This window comes from Colletes gigas, unplaced genomic scaffold, assembly GCF_013123115.1.
Source record: "Colletes gigas isolate AHSC1104 unplaced genomic scaffold, ASM1312311v1 Colletes_gigas_Sc00018, whole genome shotgun sequence".
NCBI classification, from domain to species: Eukaryota; Metazoa; Arthropoda; class Insecta; order Hymenoptera; family Colletidae; genus Colletes; species Colletes gigas.
Genome location: NW_025106647.1, coordinates 2268941 through 2292972, shown reverse-complemented (window position 1 = coordinate 2292972; position 24032 = coordinate 2268941). Strand labels below are relative to the sequence as shown.

At 33.6% G+C, this 24032-nt stretch overlaps 2 protein-coding genes across 4 annotated transcripts in view; one reads left to right on the top strand and one right to left on the bottom strand.

Annotated features, from left to right (window-relative positions):
- Positions 1–24032, bottom strand: part of LOC122400523 (alkaline phosphatase-like) — a 490617-nt gene that overhangs the window by 200843 nt on the left and 265742 nt on the right. The gene's annotated exons all lie outside the window — the stretch shown is intronic.
- The window catches only part of LOC122400486 (caspase-1-like), a 134258-nt gene that overhangs the window by 45761 nt on the left and 64465 nt on the right, over positions 1–24032 (top strand). For all 3 annotated transcript variants that reach the window (XM_043401990.1, XM_043401988.1, XM_043401989.1), the window contains one exon: positions 19520–19695. In XM_043401990.1, the coding sequence (XP_043257925.1) occupies positions 19520–19695 (176 nt within the window). The remainder of the gene's footprint in view (positions 1–19519; positions 19696–24032) is intronic.

Below are 24032 nucleotides of genomic sequence, written 5' to 3'. Positions count from 1 at the left end.
ACAGGTACACATGCCAGTGTCTATAGTGCCACAATTAGGGGTAGAAATTTTATTACACTGATGAGTGTAATTTGGTACTAGAAATGAATTCAGATAGAAACTTAAGAATAAAAAATAATTTATAGCTCCAAATCTATGCAGAATTTCTTAAATTGACAAACCAATTATCTTAACTTAGGATTTTAACTTGTGCAATACAATTTGTGCTTCTAATTATTGCACTCTAGGGTCGACTGTTCTAGCCAATTACTTTAGTGCACACTTGTTACGTCGTTTTCAGTAAAGTTTCTAAACTATGCTCGTAGAAATGCACGTACCTAACCACGAATAAACTAATTTGTACAGAAGTTAAACACTGGTGAACTTTAACTGAACGACGTTATTTCTCGATTAAGAATTGAATTCCGAGCGACTGAATTTAAATTTCCATCGATCGAATTTGGATCAATCAAGGTTTATACATTTTTAACTGCAAAAGAAAAATTGTTTCGCCTAACGATGGAAGAAACATAGTCGATGTTAAAATTCTTTTTAACTGTGTAAAGTTACGTTCCTCGAAGCCTTCCTCGCTTTATTACTCAGACTTGAAGTTTTCGTTCCGACATTTTCCAAGTGACTTTTCTAAAAGTATTAAATTGTTCAGCGAAGATAATATCAACTGCTACGGAAAGATATGGAAATCTGCGAGAGTGCTTGTAATATTACGTTACACAACGTACTCGACTAACTTACCTTTGCACGAAAACGTATACGCTTCGAATGAATATTCAACGATTATTTAAAAAATGTATAACACAATAAAATATGGAAGCTGTATGTTAATATTTCGTAACGTTGTATCGTTATTACTTTTTCTATCACGTTAATGTTAATTTCTTTTTCTATATGCCATATGTTCGAGGAAAAACACAGTCTCAATTTTAGAAAATTCTTTTTAATTATTTATCAATTTTTCAGATAGTATCGATGAAGTGAAAAATTTTTCATTCCTCAACAAATTAATATTTTTAAAAGTCTGTACGTTCAATAATAATGGCATTCGTGTAGGATTTAAATATTCTAATTTCATAGGGTTTACTCTATTGGCTTTCGACAAAAATGTTCAATTTACGAGTCATGTAAGAGTTCCTTTCAAGAATCTTTACCGTAATACAAGAAATTAAAGACAGTTCTATAGCATTGGCAGCACTGTATAGAAATGTTCAAGTTGCGAATCACGTTTGGGGTTCATTTTAAGAATCATTACCGTAGATGGCGACACATTAACCTATAGAACACAAATGTATTCAATACCCAATATAAACGTACATGTGTCAAATATTTTTTGGTGTTTACAGGGCGTTCCACTCACGAAAACAATAAAAAAAAAATTCATACAACTATTTAGGGAACCATAAAAATATTTTCTACTGTGTTTACGTATAGAATCGAGTTAAATAAATTCTCGGTGGTCTTGTTTGTATAAAATGTGAAATAATCTGCAATTGTTTGTAATTTCCTCATTTCTCAACGTACCTATTAAAAGTAAAGACAGAGATAATATAATAAAAGAATTATCGCAAATTGTTTTGACGTTTCGAGAGTATATTTTTCCCCCATAAATCGCATGCAATTATTAGCGAGGACGAGAGTATGAATCCCATTTACGTCCGCAATATTTTTAAGCGACGCCCCGTGAAATCGATAATTGTCATTTCCTTTCGACGGGAACAACATATGCAGAACCTGTCATTTTTTTTTTAATCTGCACGTCCCACTGCGTAAACTCGACCAGATAAACACTATTATTTTTTTGTTTCCTTCTGTTCCGATGTAGTGGCAACATCAACAGCATAGCCACGCTGATCGCCATCTCCGGATTCGATATCCAGGAGGCAAAAAACAAGCGTACACGCGATTTCTATTTGCAGAACAAACAGTGTTCCCGCCAGTATCGGTGTACGCGCGATGAAAACAGGCTCACGCGGGACTAACGGTTAAATATTCTTGCGAAAACGATGCCATTTGTCCCGCGGTGTCTTTAATTTACACAAAAAATACGATCACCGTTGATTAACGCGATCCTTCGATCGCGGTATCGTTTAATAGTCGAAGAATCAGCCGGGTCACTTTTGACCCTTGCTAAATCCGCGCCCTCAGTAGTTACGAAATATACAGGGCGTGGGGTCAGCCCTGGAAAAAATTTTAATGGGAGATTCTAGAGGCCAAAATAACACGAAAATCAAGAATACCAATTTGTTGATGGAGGCTTTGTTAAAAAGCTATTAACGTTTAAAGTTCCGCCCGTACTGAATTTTGTTCTAGGAAGTGGGTAGGAATTCGGGGGTAAGTCTATTCACCAAAAATTATTGTAATTGACCCCCGCAACCGTAAATAATTTTTTCAGAACGATTTGAATTTTTTTTTTCACCGAAAAATTTCAGCACCTACTGTCGATTTTTCTTAAAAATTCATTTTTGATTTTTAATAAATTTGTTTGACGCTGTACGGAAATATTGTGTAATACTTTTTTGTAGGTACTCATGGGCTCTGCTTCAGAAACAAATGTCAATGAGATACCTTTACTATTGTAGGAGTTATGGCCGTTTGAAAATTAGACCACTTTTAGGGGGTTTTTCTCACATTACGGTGTCAAGGAACAACTTTCTCAATATAGTTAGAATGTCTACATATTCTTCACTAAAATACGCGTTGTTTGCATTTTGAAAAATTAAAATTCTCTAATCAGTTCAGGAGTTATGACATTTTAAAGATTCGTATGAAATTTCAGGGAAGCATTTCTAGCCTCACATTAGATTTTTGGTAAAGAATTTTTTTCTCGAAAATGCGTAGGAATTCGGGGGTGCGTCTATTCACCAAAAATACTTGTAATTGACCCCTGTAACTAAATATAATTTTTTTATTATGATGAAATTTTATAATTTCGTTTAAAAATTTCAGTACCTACTTGAATTTTTGTCTCGAAAGTGGGTAGGATTTCAGGGGTATGTATATTCACCAAAAATGATTGTAATTGAACCCCGCAACCAAAAATAATTTTTTCAGAATGGTTTGAAATTTTTTAATAACTTTTTAATGAAGCTTCAGTCAAGAAATTGATATTCTTAATTTCCGTCTTATTTTGGCCTCTGGAATCTCCCATTAAAAATTTTCCCAGGGGTGGCCAAACATCCTCTATGTATATGGAACATGTTAGAGAATGTATCGATGACGGCGTGGTTAAGACAACGATATAACGCGACGGGTTGAGTGTCGCTTGTCTTGCGTGGCGTCGGTGGAGTCTCGTCCATGCGAAATCGCGTCCACGCGGTGGCATTACGTACTTGTAATATTATTCGTTTATAAATAAAGCCAATCTTATTCTGTAAGTGTTAGTGATTGTGTAATGGATTGATATCCCGAGCTACGAGCAATCTGACAGGTTATGGGCCCAGGTTGCGCATAAACGAAACACGGGGAAAGTTACGGGATATAACCTAAAAAAAGAAAAACGTGGTTTTCGATTAAGGAAACATGGCAGCACTACACGGCGCGCAGAATATCGATAAATTAAACGATGAAAATTATGAATCGTGGAAACTGCAGATGAGGAGTGTACTCATCTGTAATGAGCTATGGTCGTTCGCAAACGGCGACGAAAGCAAGACGGAAGAAAACCGAGTCGTATGGGATAGAAAAGATCAAAAAGCATTGGCCATGATAATACTAAGTATGACACGCGGTCAACTAAATCATATAAAGAAAGCCGAAACATCGCACGAGGCTTGGACGGAACTAGAGAGGATGTACGAATCCAAAGGACCGGTTCGGAAAGCGACACTATACAAACAGTTGTATAGGATGAAAAAAGATTCCGGGACAACGATGGCTGTTTATTTGAACGAGTTTACAGCAAAAGCCGAGCAATTGGCAGAAGCGGGTATAAAGATTCCGGAAGATTTGCTATCAATTATGATGCTGGGGTCATTGCCAGAAGAATACGAGAATTTTACAGTGGCAATCGAGGCACGCGATGAAATTCCAAGTGTGAATAACCTCAAAACAAAATTGATCGAAGAAGAAGCGCGACAAAAGGAACGAGATGGTAGATCGGACAAAGAAAGGAGAAGCGATGTTAACAGCGAAGCGCTGTACACGAAAACTACGAGGTACGAAAAATCGAAAACAAATAGTTTCAAGAATACCGTGCAAAAACCGCAATCATATGCAAGTTTCAGTGGAAAGTGCTACGAGTGCGGAAAAATCGGGCATCGCGGAAAGGATTGTTACATACGGAAAAAAACGCGAAAACGAGAAATCGAACGATGCGATGACAGCTGTTGCGTGTAAAGTAGAGTTAGAAAGATCCAATATTTGGTGTTTAGATAGTGCAGCTACGTGTCATATGACAAATGAAAGACGAAAGTTTCGTACGATAAATGAAACCGAACAATCGAACGTTTTTACAGCCTCCGATCAAGGTATAAAATCACATGGTGTCGGCGAAGTTGAATTAAACGTAAAACTAAGTGACCGAAACACAAATCATATAAAACTAATGAACGCGATATTTGTGCCGGAACTCAGATATAATTTAATATCGGTCGCGCAGATCACGAAAAACGGGTTTAAAGTGTATTTTGACAAAAATCGTGCAATAGTGAAACGTCGAAACGGATCTGCAGCGATGATAGCGGAGAAAAGAGGTGACTTGTACATAGTAGACGTTGTAGAAAATCGTGCTTTTCAAACGAATGTAAACAATAATGGAAATGGCGAAAGGTGGCACGAGCGTTTAGGACATTTAAACTTTACCGATTTAAAAAAACTGTATATGTGGACGATATGATAATAGCTTCAAAGGATATAAAACAGTTAAACATCGTGAAACAAAAGTTGCAGTCAGAGTTTGAAATTCAAGATCTGGGACAAATTACCGACATTTTGGGGATACATGTGGAAAGAGAGGGGAAAACAGGCAGTCTTAAATTGTCCCAACGAAAATATGTAGGAGAACTGTTGGAAAAATTTAATATGACGCTAGCAAAAACCGTATCCACACCAATCGAATCGAACACAAAAATCACGAAAGGATTAGGGCCGAAGAATGAAGAGGAAAGAGAAAGAATGAAGAATTGCCCGTACAGAGAGCTTGTAGGTAGTTTGGTCTATTTGGCAAACGCAACGAGGCCGGATATAATATATGCTGCAAATGTACTAAGCAGATTTTGTTCCGATCCGGGTGAAGGTCACTGGGTGTTAGCAAAAAGAGTTTTACGATACCTTAAAGGAACAATGGACTATGGCATAAAATATAAGAAAACGGGGTCCAAACTAAATGCCTACTCGGATTCGGATTGGGGCGGTGACGTAGAAGATCGGCGTTCGTATTCTGGGAGTCTACTGACACTGGCCGGAGGAGCGATCAGCTGGAAGTCGCAGAAACAACATACGACCGCATTATCAACGATGGAAGCGGAATATGTTGCTCTCGCACAAGTGTCAAAAGAAGTCGTGTACATAAAAAGACTATTGAGTCATATGTGTTGTGAGACTATTATAGAAAATCCCGTGTGCGTATTCTGTGATAACCAAAGCGCGATAGAACTAGCGAGAAATGCGGTATTCCACAAAAGGAGTAAGCATATCGACATGAAATACCACTATACGCGACAATTAGTGGAGAAAGGTGAAATTAAAATTGTTTACGTAAGAACCGAATCAATGCTTGCGGACGTATTCACTAAAGCGCTACCAAAGATAAAACACGATAGAGCGGTAAAAATGTTAAGATTAGAATAAAGGTATGCGAGAAATTTACCGCGTAAACCAAGCCTGTATCGATAGAGAGGGTGTTAGAGAATGTATCGATGACGGCGTGGTTAAGACAACGATATAACGCGACGGGTTGAGTGTCGCTTGTCTTGCGTGGCGTCGGTGGAGTCTCGTCCATGCGAAATCGCGTCCACGCGGTGGCATTACGTACTTGTAATATTATTCGTTTATAAATAAAGCCAATCTTATTCTGTAAGTGTTAGTGATTGTGTAATGGATTGATATCCCGAGCTACGAGCAATCTGACAGAACAGAATATTATTATACTCATGTCTTTCTTCATTCACTTCTTCAAGAATTATTTTTACATCTATACTCTTTCAGCATATAGTTTAGTATTTATAATTTTTCCATGTCGTACTTTACAATATTAAAATTTTTTTATCAACCTGAAGCTGACTCAAATTGGAGTAGAAATGTTTGTTTTAAATTAAATTTAAGAGAGGGAGCTAGTTGCATCAGAATAGAAACTTTATTTCTAAATTTAATTATTTTCTATCCTTCCCTAATAATTAATTCAATGCATACGGTGCTCGACTTTTGTAGTTTTGACATTGACAATGAGTAGATGCTCTTTTTGTCACTGGTTTGGGGTTAAGATTGAATACATGTCGACCGTTGTGGCTGGAACGAGGTGAAAACGATCGAAACAATTACTCGCGACTCGTGTAACGATACATGACGCGATTTAATAATTCAGTTCATGGCCGACTGCTTGTTTCATGGCACGACACGCGTTAAGGGTTGTTCCCGTTGGCGCTGTGCCAGGGAATCCGGATAACAAGCAGTTTACCGAAGGTCGAATACGTTTGATACTCGAAACGGTGACATTTTTATTAACCACAAAATTTTATTCCTTTCGGTTTTCGCTAATTTTCGTCAAACTACCTCGTTAACTATTAAGTTTAGGTTCAATAATCAGTAAACAATATTAATAATAAAAAAGAATACTTTATAATACTATCTTACTTGAAGCGAATAATTATTCAAACGAAACAATATTTTCATAAATTAAGTAAAACATATGTATTAAAGTATGCAATGAATAAGATTCCATTTTATTTATTTAACTTTTGTGTGTGTAATTTGTTTTTCATAAGGATTTATTTAAATCATTTTAAAAATTCTAACCAATTATGAATAGTAAAAAATCTAAGAAATTGCAAAATGTAATCGTGATTATTCATTATACGTACATATGTAAAATCCAAAAAATTCTTTTTAACAATCATAAAGTAACCAGATCTAGATAAATGTGTTTTAAAATTTTTTATTATCAAAATTCTTTCCTTATAGAGTGAGAAAGTGGACATAGAAGAATCGAAGTTGATTTTTAAATCTCTGAAACGAATACACTAACAAGCATGTAATTATTCAATGAAATGATTTTTCACACAAGGCATAATTGTGCAATTATTTAAGGTGAGCATATTGATTGCGACTAGTAACATTTAGGGATTATTACCGTTTAACGTTACACTCACGTTCACTGCAAACTGTGCATATTTACTATGCCGTCGATAACTCGCATTGTAAGCAAGATTGAGTTAAAGCAACGCGTTATCCAACATTGCCAATAATAACAACGAGTTCGCTGCTATTAATGGCACTTTGACATAGCTGTTTTAATAGTTCGGAGAACTACTGATGAAGAGACAATCGATTTCCAAGCGAACGTACGTATCGGTGCGCGCGGTGCAAACACGAAGAAAATTCGTTTATTTAACTTCGCAGTAATTGAACAAATTTTCCTTCATCGTATCGAATGGTAACTGGCGTGCAGAAAAATTGAAAACGTTTGGAAACCGTTCCCAAAGATCAAAGAATACGGTGGAATTAAAACATAACATTTGTGGGAGTAATTGATCAAACGCTGGAGTACTCTTTCTCATTTTCAAGCAACTCAATAATTGAAGTTATTTCGGATGTTAGTTTACTTTGAGAATGTACCTGCGGAAAACAAAAGGAATACGTACCCTTCGTAGTTTCGCTGGTCTTCCATGAATTTAGAATAATGCGTTATTCACTTTTTCTGGCGTCGCGTCGTGGGTATAATTTTTGCGGTCTACGTTCAACGAAACTTCGCGTTGCAGATACGAGCGGAAAAACTAGAGAAAAGCGAGTCTCCACAGGACGTTTCCACAAACGCAGTTCCTTAAAACTGCAAAGTGGCTATAATACTCCGCGAAAGAAACATTCTTTTGAATATACACAACGGATGGCCTCGAGATCTGAATAAACTACATTGGCGAACTTCTATCGTTAGTTTTAGCCCGGAGTCGAGGACAACGAACGATAGTGATACAGAATGAAGTAACTCGAGACGGAAATAATATTTGGTAAATAGAATTACTATAAATAATGCAATTCGTAATTTTCATTTTAAAATGAGTTTCTATTTTTATTTTTCGGAATAGTTGTTCTGTACACGGGTACTATTTTCTGTTTCTAATCTTAAAATTAATGATATTTTATTTTAAAGTTAATCATAGCATTTTCATGCGTGAATTTTACTATTTAAAATTTATCTACAGGGTGCATCGCCAAAATCCGGACAAATGAGAGACTATTTTCAAACATCATTTTTATTGCAAAACGGAAAAACTTACAAATTTTTTTTGCTAAATTGTTTTGTAAGATCATAAAGAACACATTTATTCAATATATCCTCCCCCTGTTAGAATGACTGCCTTTATTCTCGGTCTAAAGCGCTTGCAGGCCCGTTTTAATGCGTCGCGGTTCATATCGGCAAATGTTGCTTCAATGGCGGCTGTAGCGGAATCAATTACACATTACAGTTTCGAGAAAAAAATTCATTACCGAAACTATTACATATTTCTGGCCAGAAATGTCTGCCCGAATTTTCATACGAATCTTTAAAACATTATAACGTCTGAACGGATTGAAGGATTTTAATGTATCAAAATGCAAACGACGCGTATTTTAATGGAGAATATGTAGAAATTCTAAAAATATTGAAAGAGTTGTTCCTTGACCCCGTAAAGTGAGGAAACCCCCATAAAAATGGCTCAATTTTCAAACAGCCATAACTCCTGCAATAGTGAATATATGCCAATGAAACTTTTTTCTGAAGTAGAGCTCATGGGCACCTACAAAAAAGTATTAGACAATTTTTCTGTAGGGCGTCAAACAAAATTATTAAAAATGGAAAACGAATTTTTAAGAAAAATCGACAGGAAAATATATGCCTGAATTTTTCGACGAAGTTGAAAAGTTTCTGATCATTCTGGAAATATAATTTTCAGTTGCGGGGGTCAATTACAATCATTTTTGGTGAATAGACATACCCCCGAAATCCTACGAACTTTCGAGGAAAAAATTCGTGTAGGTGGACAAATTCTATTAATAATTTTTAACAATAATTTTATTAGTAATTTCCTAACAAAGCCTCCATCAACAAATTGATATTCTTGATTTTCGTCTTATTTTGGCCTCTAGAATCTCCTATTAAAATTTTTTCCAGAGGTGGCCGAACACTCCGTATTTGGATTGATTTTATGATTATTTTTTTAATGGTAGATAAACTATTTTGAATCGAGATTTCCCAGATATATTTACTCATTTTATAACTGTATATAAAATCTTAAAAATTGTGATTATTATATCTAAAATCACACGCTTTAAGAAAATGAAAGAAATAAAAAATCCACTTAAAAAAATATAACTATATATTGTAAGTGCTGTGATGAGCTTAGAAATATTTTAATATCTATCTGTAATAATATATTAACAGGTAAAATTGACCAGCAAGAAAAAAGAATCCACGCACAAAGCAATAATCAGATTCGAAACAGAGATTTAGCGAATATTCTTTCCCAAATACGAATCCATTAAATCGGATATAACCAAAAGAACCCAGTTTACCACTGAAGCGGTTCAGAGGGCGCGTATTCAATTAGCGTGCGCGTTTATTCAGCCACTGACGAAAGTTTATTCGAGACATGTTACGTTTCGGTTGAATGCACTCATTAATTCAAATAAATCAGCTTTGTTCGAATTAATCACGGAACAGAAGCTTGATGAATTTGAGCGAAATGGTCTTCCTCTAAATAAAGGAATATGCAGACGTATAGAACACTCAGCACCTCGATAAGTAGAACAAAATTGCCTAAACTCGCCTAAATCGACTTATACTGTATGAAAACTTAATTTTTGTTACTACTGAACATAAGCAAAATTTAGTTCTGAATATATGAAACGACTGAATATACTCATAATTTATTTTAAACAATCACTGCTTTGTACTGCAATTCTTAAACTAGTATAATTTATAAACTCGTGTTTAGTATGCTTGTTACTATGTATTTTGTCTAATATATTATGTATAAATAAAAAATAAAATTATAATTATTACACAGATGAAAAAACTAATATACAGTATGGATTAAAATTTGAAGTGAAGAATATTCTATTAATGGAGTATTTTCCAATTTTTCAAATTTTTATTCTCAACATAGTTTTCTCAATTGCACAATAATAAAATTTTATTTATTATTAGTATTAAAAAATTTCCTATCAACCCAGGAATATAAAGAACTATATTAACCATTGTTCGACAATGTAGAAAAGCGAGTCGTCGTTCGAATAATTTTACAAAAAACAATGTTCTTTATTTAACAATTACATAGATGGAATATTTTGTTAGACAAAAACAATTTTTGGGTATTTTTAATCATAAAATTCAGCTCTTACAACAGATTCTACCAAACTGTTTCTATAGAAAATTTGTTTATTTTCTTGAGAAGAGCACATGATAATTCAATAATTTATAATGTGTTAAAAAATTAACGATTAAGTATTTAAATCAAGAAATAACAAACACTCATTTAATATACGGATTTGTTGAATACTATTCAGCCAAACTAAAACTTTTTTTTTATCAGACAAAATCAAACAATATCAAACTCAGGTTTGTTTAAAAGACAAGCGTTGGACAATAGATCAATCAATATCAGAAGCGTTTGCAAACGTAAACCAATGTTTCGTGCAAACTTCATTACATTAATTTGAAATACAGACAACATTTAATATCATGATATAATACGCGACGTGGGACGAATTTATAACTCGCTATTCGTAACGACGATCCCTGACATGTTTGAGTATCTGTAGAGTCTATAAATAAATTTACGTAACAATATTTGATGTATTTTATAAATTATCATTATAATTTAACGTAGGATGTATTTTATAATTCAGTGATATTATTGACTTACGTATTTTTTAATTCACTGGCATCGGCAGTTTATTTAGAATATATTCGGAAAAAATGTTAAATCATTAAATGCATGAAACGTCGTTACTGTTTAAATTTATTTACAGGTGTCACATTTAGTCAAACTTGGTGTTTGACCCAAAGTAGCATCTGGGTAGGAATACTTATTAATAATATCAATTTTCATATTTTATAATTAAATGATATCGGCAATTTACTCGTTATAAATTCGAAAAAATGTTAAATTATTAAATCCATGAAACGTCATGTTTAAATTTATTTACAGACAGCATATTTAGCAAAACTTGATGTGTAACCCAAAGTCGTGTCCAGGTAGGATTAGAATTAACGTCGAGTGTGCACGGAGATGTCCGTACGCGTGTCTACAATTACGGTGACCCGTGCCTTTAGCAGGTTGCTAGATTTACATTTTCCAGGAAACCATCAACCGACGGTGGTAATAAACTTCGGAATTTGCAGTCGGTGCACCGATAGCCGAAGGGCCATTCCCTCGAGCGGAAGAGGAAGTTCCTAACGGATATTATTGTTAAGAGAGATTCTCGCTAGAATGGATTTACGTTTGTCTTCGAAGCTATTAGGGCGGTGTTGCTCAAATCTTATCACTTAGAACGCTTTATCATGGTATCCTACGCACGCGGGAATATCTTTAAAACGGTTGGAAAATACGAAAATTCTGGTAAATCAAAATTAAATAATATTGATGCAGCATTTTAAAAAGATGCTTTAAATATTTCAAACAATTTAGTAATTCTTATGAATTTTTTTAAAGCGAATGCTACGTCTGTTTCAAACTTAATGGGTTTGTAATTTATTTTTCATCTAGGTAATAGATAAATATTTGATAAAATCACGTAAAACAATGATTCTTCAGATGAACATCGCACCAGGGTTTCATGTTCATTTATCATATAGCGGAGACAAAATTTAACACCAACTGACGTTGAATTTCGTTCAGCTTGTATCATGTTTCAAGTGTCGTTTTTCACGCTTCAACTTACGAATCACGTCTCAAGTTCATTTTAATAATCATCATTGTATTGTAGCACAGTACAGCCGATTATAATGGGTCCTCTATTTGGAAAGGATAGAAATGTCCAACTTACGAATCAGTGGAGATTATATTACGAATGAATTTCCCACGAATGAAACTTCTTATTCGCTAAATCCTTTGCCTCGAAAAGTAATCCACGAATAACAGTAATCATCGCTGATTTGCGTTATCTAATTTTTCTTGCTGTACAAGGTGCAAAAAAAGATCAGATCGGTTGAGAACCGTACTCGACCCAAGAATATCTAGAAACCGGGTCAGCAAAACTCAAGAAGGCGGAAGAATCAGTCGGTTAACAGGAAGAGCACTCCAAAAACAACGATGTCGTGTTAAAACATATGTACATGCTTCTATACTTATTGTTAGAACTCTCATTCAAGAATGTAAGAGAATCTCTTAAAGAGACTGCTGTAGTCACCGTGTTTATGAACAGATAAAGTAAATTAATGGCTGGGTTATACGATAATGTTTCCTTTTTTGAATGTTTGAAGAGATTTCTAAAACATGCGAGTTGCCTCACGAAGTATTGAGTCTATACCCTAATATTTGTTTACGTAGAATATTTCGAGAATTGATACCAGTAAAAGGAGGTACATTCGAATTTTTAGGATGCATAGTTATATTTATAAACACTTTCCCTATACAGTTTTTTCTATCTCTTAGTAATTTTTAGATATAACTCGGATCACTTGCTTGATTCAGCATAAAGGAAGCAGGGAAAGTAGCACTTATATGGAAAAAATGGTTTATCGATCTCTCTTCAAGTGAATTCATAATAAATATTTAACAAAAAATATTATAGAAGCTAATAATTTACTTTAATACTCACATATCTAAAATCCAATTTTATATGAAGCTTTCAACCATCACATACACTTTGGTATTTGCATGCAAACCATGTCGGTTACATTGTGTTGACAAGTGGAAGGGGTTATCGTTGAGCAACAAGTGTCGTCCTTCGTTTCAGACAAGAGATCGTGGTAAGAGACCGACAATTACATGAGAGGTCAAGTATAGACCACAAGCAGTGTGGATATACTTGCTTAAATAAAGTGACTTTCTATTAGTTAGCTTGATAATTCTATAAATTTCTATCTTGCAAAATTCTTAGACTTGTTTTCCTGAAATTGTCGATCTTAAATGTTACGATCAAAAAGCGTATAACGTTTGACGAGATTCTAATTCTGGAAAATGCAATACTAATTTATCTGATATTCATGGAAATTCTGTTTTTATGAATAATTATTTTATATTATTGTTTCCACAATTATAATGTATTCTCACACATTTATTATACACGGCTGTTAACAAAATTATTTGGATGGTTTAAAAGCTTGTTAAAATTAAACAAATACTCTGATGTCAATCACAAACATTGATCAATTGTATTATGATAACTGCCATATAATTGGAAAATTAATTATAAATATTTATTTACAATTTTAGTAGTTACTGTTATAATATGAAAAATGAACATATTTGTAAGTGGCAGTGCCCTCAAGAATGTTACAATTGTTTTAAAGAAGTTGATTTTATTTTCTCTAAAGGTATCTTTAATATAATTATTGTAAGAGGAACTAATGTTTACCTGTGGAAACAGGGAGGGAAAAGAAGGGAGGTATTGGGAGAGGATGGAGAAAAGGGGGTAGATGAGGAGGGTGCGGGTGTTTAGAGTGACACGAACGACTTGGTAGGATGCAGGAGTCTGCCCGGAGGTGGGACTCGAGTTTATTGTAATGCGTATACAAAAGGTCCGGCGGAAGATCCGCCGTCGGAGATCTTTAGGCCCTGGCCAAGTGCGCGGGGCCGTTGAGGATTTCTCAAAGAGAGGCGGTGGGCGCTCTCCTGCAGTTTGGCACGTCCGCGTAGGAGCCGGCACTGAGGAGCTTTCCCGTGGCGAGTATACCCGACGGTTAGTCGATAGGTTTTCCAGCAGTTTGGCACGTCCGCGTAGGAGCCGGCACTGTGGAGCTTCTCTGACTTTAGTCGGGTAGGGACTGCCGAACATGGGCCTGAGGGCCCGTATTTATACTAAGGGTAGCGCGCTAGCGCTGCCCGGAGCCGCCGCTGATTGGTTGCGACCCTTCTATTTTTAGTATTACCTGCTTGTTTCTAGCCTAGTTAACACTAAGGGCGCGGTGTGTCGGCGAAAGTCGCGTCGTCGTTCTTATATGTATGGAAAAATATTATGTCGCGTTACATTATTTATTATATCTATAAATGTAATTGTCAAAAAAGGACTCAATTAATATATTCGACATAGACTTTAGAATTGAGAGAAATTATATAGTAAATATCCCTCAAGTAATATTGAATATGTAATAAGCTATTACTAATATTAAATCATTATGAAATATATGTTTAAAATAAATTAGCGTTTTGTTTAATTTTCCAAGTAAAGTTAACTCAGCAAAATTATTTTAACGTAACCCAAATTTAATATAGATATAATATAAATGATTTATGTTCTCTATCTTGAGCAGCAATGAAAAATAAATGTAAAAGAAATCAAGAAAATGTAATTCTTCTATTTTAGAATTGATTTAACAATTTCTGTGTAGATTTCTTGTAGTATTCGTATAAATAAATGTAATTTCTTTTCACTCAATTTATATACATATATTTTTATATTTTATGTTGGGATTCACTGCTTTTCTAAAAATTTAAAGTACACAAAATTGAAATTTCTATCAGTATTCTTCGTTTACGAAAGGTACGTGACCCTTTTTAGAAGATAAAAAGATACAAAGTAATAATAAGAATAATAACACTACAACAACGCCAATTAAAATGCATACGAAAAAGAAAAATTTTTAATTCGGAGAAACTTGACTTGTAATAGTAGGAAGATGAGTTATACGTAATGTAAGAAATGAAAATAATTATCAGCGATGTTCCGGTCACGTTTTTCTATGTGAACCCGTTTCCGCAATTCCCACTACTCGTGCCGATAAGCGTCCGTACGTGACGGGATTACATTATTTCCATGAATTTCCTGTAATTATATTCCTAGGACGGGGATCATTAATAGCCCGTTTCACGTGGTTTCCCGTTTCCACCGCGCTTCTTGGTTTCGCTATCGACGCTGTTGTACGGAAATGAGAGATCCTCGTGTCGAATTATTGCGACAGTAATCCACTGAGTTGTCTCAAATAAAGGTAGTCGTTAGAATCAGTGGTTTCTAAAGAATAAGAGTGTCCCCAACCCAAATTCAATTCAATTTTGAACGTGTCGACAGATAGGGCCCCCAAAGAGAATTTTTTCTACCAAATATTAATTCCCCTACCCTCACTATTGGGGTAGTTACAAGACAAAACGTAATTTACAGTTTAAACTTTCTTTTGTTGTATGGAATAAAAAATTATGAAAAAATCATGGACAGTCTAACCGAAGGTGTACACGTTTGTGAATTTTCTTAGAATTTTTGGTTGTAATAAGGAATTTAAAACAATTAAAAAAGTTTTTAAATGCCGATTTTATATTGAATTTATCGAGTGACCCCATTTATATTTTGACAGTTTCTGGGTTTCGTTATGGTTACTTGTCTGTAATTTTTTCAGATTTTTCGAAGTGGTGGAACATAGTTAAAAAATTCAAAATTCGATACTTGTTTATATTATTATAGATTGGTAATGTACAATTTCTTCAGTTTCTGATTTTTTGTTTAAAATGTAAGGATATCCTTATCTTTCGCGAAAACTAAATCACATCTACTATAATATAAGGGAAATGTTTGTTGATATCTGCCATGGTTTCAGAGAAAACCATATTGTAACACTATATGAGCCATTCTGTATAATTTTATAGTATTTTTGACGACGTTCGTTCTGGTTATGCCATTGACGATATTACATGCCTTGGTTTACTTGTATCCACTTTCTTATACACTATAGTCCCACTTGATACTTACATAGATCATGCTAGGATATTTCATAAAATATTGTATACTTCGAAAATTTAATTCAGTGATAGCAACAAAAAAATATAATCTCAAAATATAAAACATGATAATTTTCTGCAATATCATATTTATTTTTTACACGTTTTATTCGAGGAATGTGTCACTGTAATGATTATAGTTTCAATCATATACACATAATTTTGATTCTAAAAGTAAATATAACAAAGAATGAAAATAGAAAAAATGCAATATATATTTTCGTATTCAGCACAAATAGAGCTTTCCAATAATATATTAGAATTAATGTTTGTTTAATTCTATACACTACCATATATTAATAGTTACCCTCCCTAAACGTTCTTTTTTTAAATTTTTAAAAAATTCAAATGTCCCTGAAAAATGGCGAATCTTCTTAATAGAATTAAACGTAGAGTTGGTTACATCGTTCAAAAACGTGGATAGTTACGAAGCCTATATAAGAGGCCGAAGAAATTGATTCGACGAGTAGCAGAGAGTACTACTCGAGAAATAAAAAAAAAAATCCGATTAGTTCTGTCCGAAGACTCGGAGTAATTGCTTCGAGAAGGAGCCACTTGTATCTAACAGTGGCGCAGAATTGGAAAAGGTGATTTGTAGAACATCAAGAAAAAGCAATGCGTTGGGAAAATAGAAGGGCCATAAAGAAGAAGTAACAATAATGCTTGAGCCTTGGAAACTGGCATAACGTGACAAAAAGTTAAGGAAAAGCGATTAAATTTCTTCAACAGGTTGTAAGGAGTGTATTACAATGCAGATTACATCAGTAGAGTCCAAGCAATTTAAATTGGCTGCTCAAGGTCACCAGAGAGCTCATCCCCACTCCACTATTTTTATCTTTCATCTTTTCGTTCAAAGGCGTGGGAGTTTAGTTTGTCAAAGTGAAAGGCATACTGAGACCACGTAGCAAAGAAAAAAACATATTTCATAGGTGATTTATATTCAGAAAATTAATTTTGAGCTCGACCATACGACCCAATAGAACTAGAAAGGTATATTTAATTGATTATTTGATTTTTCACACTTAAATAGCCTAAATTTTTCTTCAATACTGGTGGGATGTTGCTCCTTTCATTGAATATCAAAATGTATATATTACAACAAAATATGAAAATTAAAATGTAATATATGTATATTATATTCTTCCATGCTTCTTTCTAAACTTCTGTTAACAGTTTTAATTAGGAATATTTCTAGAATAAGTAAAGATTATCATAAATATAAGTGCAAAATGGTTGAAAATAATTTTTTGGGCAATATTATTTCTAGCATTTACTTGATGATTTGAAGAATTTAACACTATTAATCCTTTCCCAGTGACTTTTGGATCCATTTTTATTCATAGAACAAAATAATAAATAAATAAAGTAATATTTTAGTTTTTATTGAATAATAATAGCACTAATACCATAATCTTCCAAAAGTAACCGATAATAATAAAGTAAAAATGTAATTAAAAAACCTTATACATGAGAATTAACGAAATTTTAATTCAAATCAAAATGGACCCATGGAGTCCATTCACGTATAAGATTTCTGAATAATTTTCAGTATTATTATATTTAAAAATTATTAGATTCTAAAATAAACAATTTCTATAAATAGAAATGAAGTTTTTAAAAATAGAAATAAACTTCCCAGAGTGTTTCGAAATCTTTTATCGACATTTCGACTAATTCACAGAGTCCGCAAGGGAATATTTTGTAGGAAATATTGCAATAATTTTTATCAGAGAAAAAATCTTGTGCGAAATTGCATCGTTCTAAACACTTTTGCGACCCTCTGTACGTTAGAGCCGAAGGGCCGACTGAATGGAACCTAAAATTCGTACGCCGACTCGATAAAAACGTTCGAATAGTTTGGAAAAGTGATTTTCAAGTTTGTCGGTGCACGCATTGAAAGCGCGACAGTGAAATCGGAAAGGACGAGAGAGATCGAACGAACAATACGTGCCGTAGTTGACCTCTTGATTTGCTTGCGTATGACCCATCACGGTAAACAGTTCGGTCACCATTACCGCGGACCACACTGAATTAATTAATCCCTTCATTAAATTTAGTGCGGAACCCGATGCGGCTTTCGAATCTATAATGTCGCGCATTCATCCTGTTAAATTCTTGCCTTCCTGCAGATTACAAGGTTAACGTTGGGACACGTTACAAAACAATTAATTTGTGACTATTTCTCGTCGCGTTTCCTCCGAATAATACGAAAAAGAAGCATTTGTTTGGTACGATTCCTTTAATCGAATTTGACTCCGTCTCTGGAACTTATTTAAGTGCTTTAAAAAATAAATTATAAATTAAATATAATTATTGGTTTGGATTATTGATATTGTAAGATACAATCAAATCAAATTTGTTCGATGTAAATTTCATTCGAACTTATACTTTCCTTTAAAAAAATGTCTGCTTCTGTGGTGCTTTTATGGGGAAAAAATTTTTGTCTTGAGTAGTTTTTAAAAAATTGTTCTTGTCGAACAAATATTTAGACAACTTTTATGACACAAGTTCCACGAAAACATTCATGGCAAAAGTCAGTGAAAGTTTCACAGAATTATTAAAACTCCGTGGCGCATTTCCCGTAATTGTCAACAGAGGGCTACGCTGGAAGCTTTCTCACGAGTGCTCGACCGTCCATCGATCTCTTTATATACGATCTTCGACTGAGTGTTACTAGGCTCAAGACGACACTCTATATTTGCAGTACCATTGTAGATAATACGTTTATAATAATATTCTATATATTGTATTGTCATAAAATAACAAAAAATTAATATTTTCTAAGTGTGTGGACGAGTAAAAGTGAACTAATTTACTCTCAATAAAAAGATATTTCTGTTATACGAGAATTAGGAAGATGTTGAGACCTGTTATTGATAATAGTTAAAAGTTGCCAATTCAACTCTTAAAAGCCTTTATCGTGGGTACTGTCATTGCAAATACAATAGATTTAACGTCCCCATATATTCAATAAACGCACAATGTTGAGAACTGTCATTGGTAAAAATTCCCAATTCAACTCCTTAAAAGCCTTTATCGTAGGTACTGTCATGGCAAATACAATAGATTTAACGTCCCCATATATTCAATAAACGCACAATGTTGAGAACTGTCATTGGTAAAAATTCCCAATTCAACTGTTAAAAGCTTTTATCGTAGCTACTGTCATGGCAAATATAATTGGTTTAACGTCCCCATATATTCAACTGTTAAAAGCCTTTATCGTAGCTACTGTCATGGCAGATACAATAGATATAACGTTCCCCAATATTCAATAACCGCAAAACTGTATAAATGGAGAGTAAACCTGACGAAGTGTACGTGATTTTCGAGGATAGAAGTGGTGAACGGGGATTGGGAACTTAGCTTGCCCAATATTGTTCCTCCTATTACCTACTACGGCAAACACTCCGTGGCCGTTATTGCAGGCCGCATTGGATTAATTAATCCTTTCATTACAGCCGCTGAGGATGACCACACGGATGCCGACTGCCTGATCGTAGCTGCTATGTCGCACGGTGAATCTGGTTATCTGTTTACCTCCGATGACACATACTTGGTCGAGATGCTCTGGGACTCTTTCACCGCCGACAAATGCACCACCCTGATTGGCAAGCCGAAATTATTTTTCATTCAGGTACATTTATTTTTTGAAAAATAAATATACATCCTTTCAATTTAACACGATTGATCAAATGGATATTGTCTTGTAATGTAAACACAAATCGACCTACTTTCGTTTCAGTTACAAATATTGGTGACATAGTTATCAGATGTTGATATAAAAACACAAATTTTATAAAAATATATATTGATCGCGAATTTCTATACTAAAAAGTATAAATATCTTGCACGATGAGAACGTAAATCTTGATTTCTTTCGCGGTGTAAACCGACCTCGATCTTATTCCATTTATCTACTTCAGGATGACCTCTCAAGGCTTTGCAACGCGTAGACCGCTGCAGCATGAATACTGCGTTTTTTACCTCCGTACTCCGTGATACGCGGTATAATGAAACTGTTCGGAAAAAGATTGTACAGCACGTTGGAATAATTAAATTAAATAGTAAAAGTTGCTTAAAATTTATAAAATATAAAATACTTTAGTTTTAAAATTTACACAGTTCTTTTCTTGTATAAACGTTAGACGAAAGCTTCTAAAATTGAAAAATATTTAATTATAAACAACATTCTATAAAAGCTGACCAAATATTTTTTAAAACATTGAAATAAATGTGAAAATGTTTTGAACTATAAAAGCTCTATGTAACATGGTGCAATGTGGTGTAGATAGTAAATTTAATAAAATTAAAGTTTTGGTCCCACAAAATTGTACGGTTTTTATTAAAAAACAAAATAAAGGAAATTAAATTATGGAATGTATGTAGTATTCCCCAATATTATTGGTTATGAATTTCGTGAATGAAATGTTGCTCGTCTCTGTTGGTAAGGTTAGGCGATAGATGTGTATACTTACGAGAAAGTTAGTGACAAATCGCGGTGTCCTTTGACTTTTTTCTCGGAAGAAGTTTTCACGTACAAGAAATTAAGCACGGCCACAAAGGGTTACAAGTCTGCCAACAACAGAGACGTGGCAATTGAGGGAACGAGCTCGTTCTCGCATACGGGAAGAGCCACTAACGTGTTGGCTTTCTTCGTGAAAACTGGAGAGGTAGCGCGCTAACGGAAGTGGAAAAGACGACATAGTTAATTATCCGTACGACGGTTCAAAGGGACATGAAAGAGTTTTATAGTTGACGAGGTTACTTCTCAACTCGTTTAGCAAGCTCTCGAGTACGTTCTACGTTGCAGACGTACCGCTGGGTGACGTTCGCTCCCGTAAAGTTTCGCAAAGAAGCTGGTAGCGTATGTGATAAACATTTAGGAAAAAGAGAGAGTACTTAAAATATTATACATACGTCCGATACGCGAACCAGAGTAATGGAACGTCAGAAAGCAGTAACAGACTAATTCATCAACGTTTGCAACATTAACAATCACTACACACTGGGTGTATTATTTCGAATATTAAATGGCTGCCGCTTGTAAAAGTTTATATTTCTTGAAACCACCTCGAAAGTGTGGTTAAAATGGAAGAATATTTTTAGCATTCCTTCATTAATTTTTTTTTAAACTTTATATATGTATATATTATTATATAAGCGCATAGAAGTCACCATTCATAATTTCATAATTTTTTAATAATTAGCTTATGCTCTACTTTCTAAATTTATGTACAACTTGATGTATCTTTCTATTTTTAAATTTATTTTCAATTCTGGAATTGTAAAAAATTCAATTACCTTGAACATATGGTTTGCAAAATACCTCTGTATAGAAAATGGTAGAAATGCAATGTTAAAAGGAATAATATATTTTTCGTTTCTCCATTCATTTTTTTTTTTAATTTTGTGATATCGATGCTTGTATGCATCATGCTCAATTCCATAATTGTTTGATGATTTATTTATATTTTATTTTTGAATATTTATGTACAAATTGATGTATTTTTCTGTTTTAAAATTCATTTTTAATTCTGGAATTAGGAATTCCATATACATATATGTCTACATATATAGAAAAAGATAGCAATGCAATGTTACAAATAATAATGTATTTCCATTTCTCCATCAACTTTTTTCAAAAATGTTATACCGATGCTCGTATATAGAAGTCACTATGCTTAATTTCATAATTTCTTGATAATTTACTCATGTCCTACTTTCAAAATTTATAAACAAATTAATGTATTTTTCTATTATAAAATGTATTATTAATTCTATAATTGAGAAAAATTAACCTATCGTCGTTTGAAAAATACCTCTGTTTGGAAAACGATAGAAATGCAATGTTAAAAGGAATAATATTTTTTGATTCCTCCATCAACAATTTTTTTAAATTTTCTGATATCAATGTTTCGTATATATAAGTCACTAAAATGAATTTCATAAATTTTGCTAAACTATTTCTGAAATATAAAATAAAACAAACGCAAACAATAGTACACATACTCTGAGTCATGCTACAGAATTTTTAAAAACTTTAATAGCTTCAGAAATTTTGCAAAATTTGACATTTCCACGTATCAGATTAACATAGCATGCAATAAGTTTGATCCCCTGCAAATTCAACATGTTTGTGTTTCATAATAAACCGGAAGTACATTAGAGTGTCTATACCATACAGTACCCTCGAATGTTAGCAGTAGCTAATTTGGTGCAACGCTTTGAACAAACACTGCGCATGATTTTAATTCCATTCCATCAATCGAGGTTGAAATGAAATATTTAAACTATTTGGAAACTAAAATCTATTGCCCCGAAACCTTTAATATTAGCTAATTCTTTAACTCGAGAGAAACGGTATCCAAAGAGTACAATTAACATGAAAATGAAATTACTTTGACCCAGAGTTAAACCATCAATTATCTATTCTTCTCATTTATTAAAATTATTGCGTGTAAGTATCTTTAAAACTTTTGTTTTAGATTTCTCATTTTATGCTCTTTAAGAAATAAAGACTCATATTTCTAAAGAATTTTATAATAATCTTGACAAATTATAAACTATTGTAAAATTAATTTTCTTGGAACTGTGTTAATAGTAGTAAACAAAAAAATATTTTATTTATGATTATATATTTTCCTATACTTAAAATGAAATGTAAGCTTACAAATAATAGAGTTATCAAGAGAATAGTAAGAAAGTTTTGAAAAGTATAACTTGTAAAATTGAAAATAGTCTTTTTAAAAGAACATAATTTGTGTGGCATGTTTCTTTTTACCAAATCAATGATTTCAGAAAATTCTATTTGAATATTGAGTTGAGTTTTTACTTGAAAATCTTTTGTCAACGTTTGAAATTTATTTTCCTATTTAGCACTAAATTCTCAAAGGTTGTCTTCAATGGTTAAATGTAATACTCCTTTTTAAAGACAGTTTTTCTTTTAGAAATTCTGAATGTTTCTCAGCATCTTCCAGAGAATCATTATCGCTGTTAAACTTTTCAAAAAGACCATTAATAATCTTTTTCATGCATTCCCATTTTAGATGATAAATGAAGTGTTTTCTGAATCCTTTTGAAAAAGAAACAGGATTAAACTAAATTCATTAATTATTTATCAAAATTCTCCAATATAAAATATACAACATTTCCCAAATTTCTGATTGATTCTCTAATCACGAAAATAATCATTTTACACAGCTCATCGCAGTAACATCCTATTTTATCTAACCGTGAAATTGCGTGAAACAAAACACGCTAAAAAAAATCAATTCGAGTTATTCGACACTCCCCATCTTCCCCGCGTAATGTTGTCAGTAAAACGAAATGTACGTAGTAGTTATTCGAAACCGTGCATTATAATGATTCCCTCTGTATTTTAATTCCGAGTTATCCGAACGAAAAAACTCATAAATCCCGTCCATACAGCGGTGTGCATTTCATCGAATAACAAAACCACGGGAATCAGAAATTTCGTGGCTTTGTTCGCGAATATCTCGCGATAAAAAGAAAAAAGAACCCATCGTCCTTTATAATTTACGTCGATTTCGGTCCCGTTTTTCGTTCCTCGGCGAATTTCCGGCGTCTTAACGGCGCCGCGAATTTTCTAAACAGGATTTGCACCTCCGACGCGATACATAGAACCGTGCCACGTAACTCGCTACATTTTCTACCACGAGTAAACGGCGGTTAGGGGGATTGCAGGATAAAAGAAGTAGAAGATCGACAGCTAAGACGAGCGAGAAAAAGGAGGTGCAAACTAACAAAAATAAAAATTAAAAACTACGTCGAAGATACGGATATAAATCTGCGAAATTTATTAATAGAGGGGATGCATTTGGCGAGGAAATTTATTCTAAAAATTTATTTATTGCATGGTTCAATTAATAGGAAATATATTTGAGGTTTGGAATGGTGTCTTATGTTCTCCAGATATGATTTAATCCGTATACATATAGCGCTTCGAAACAT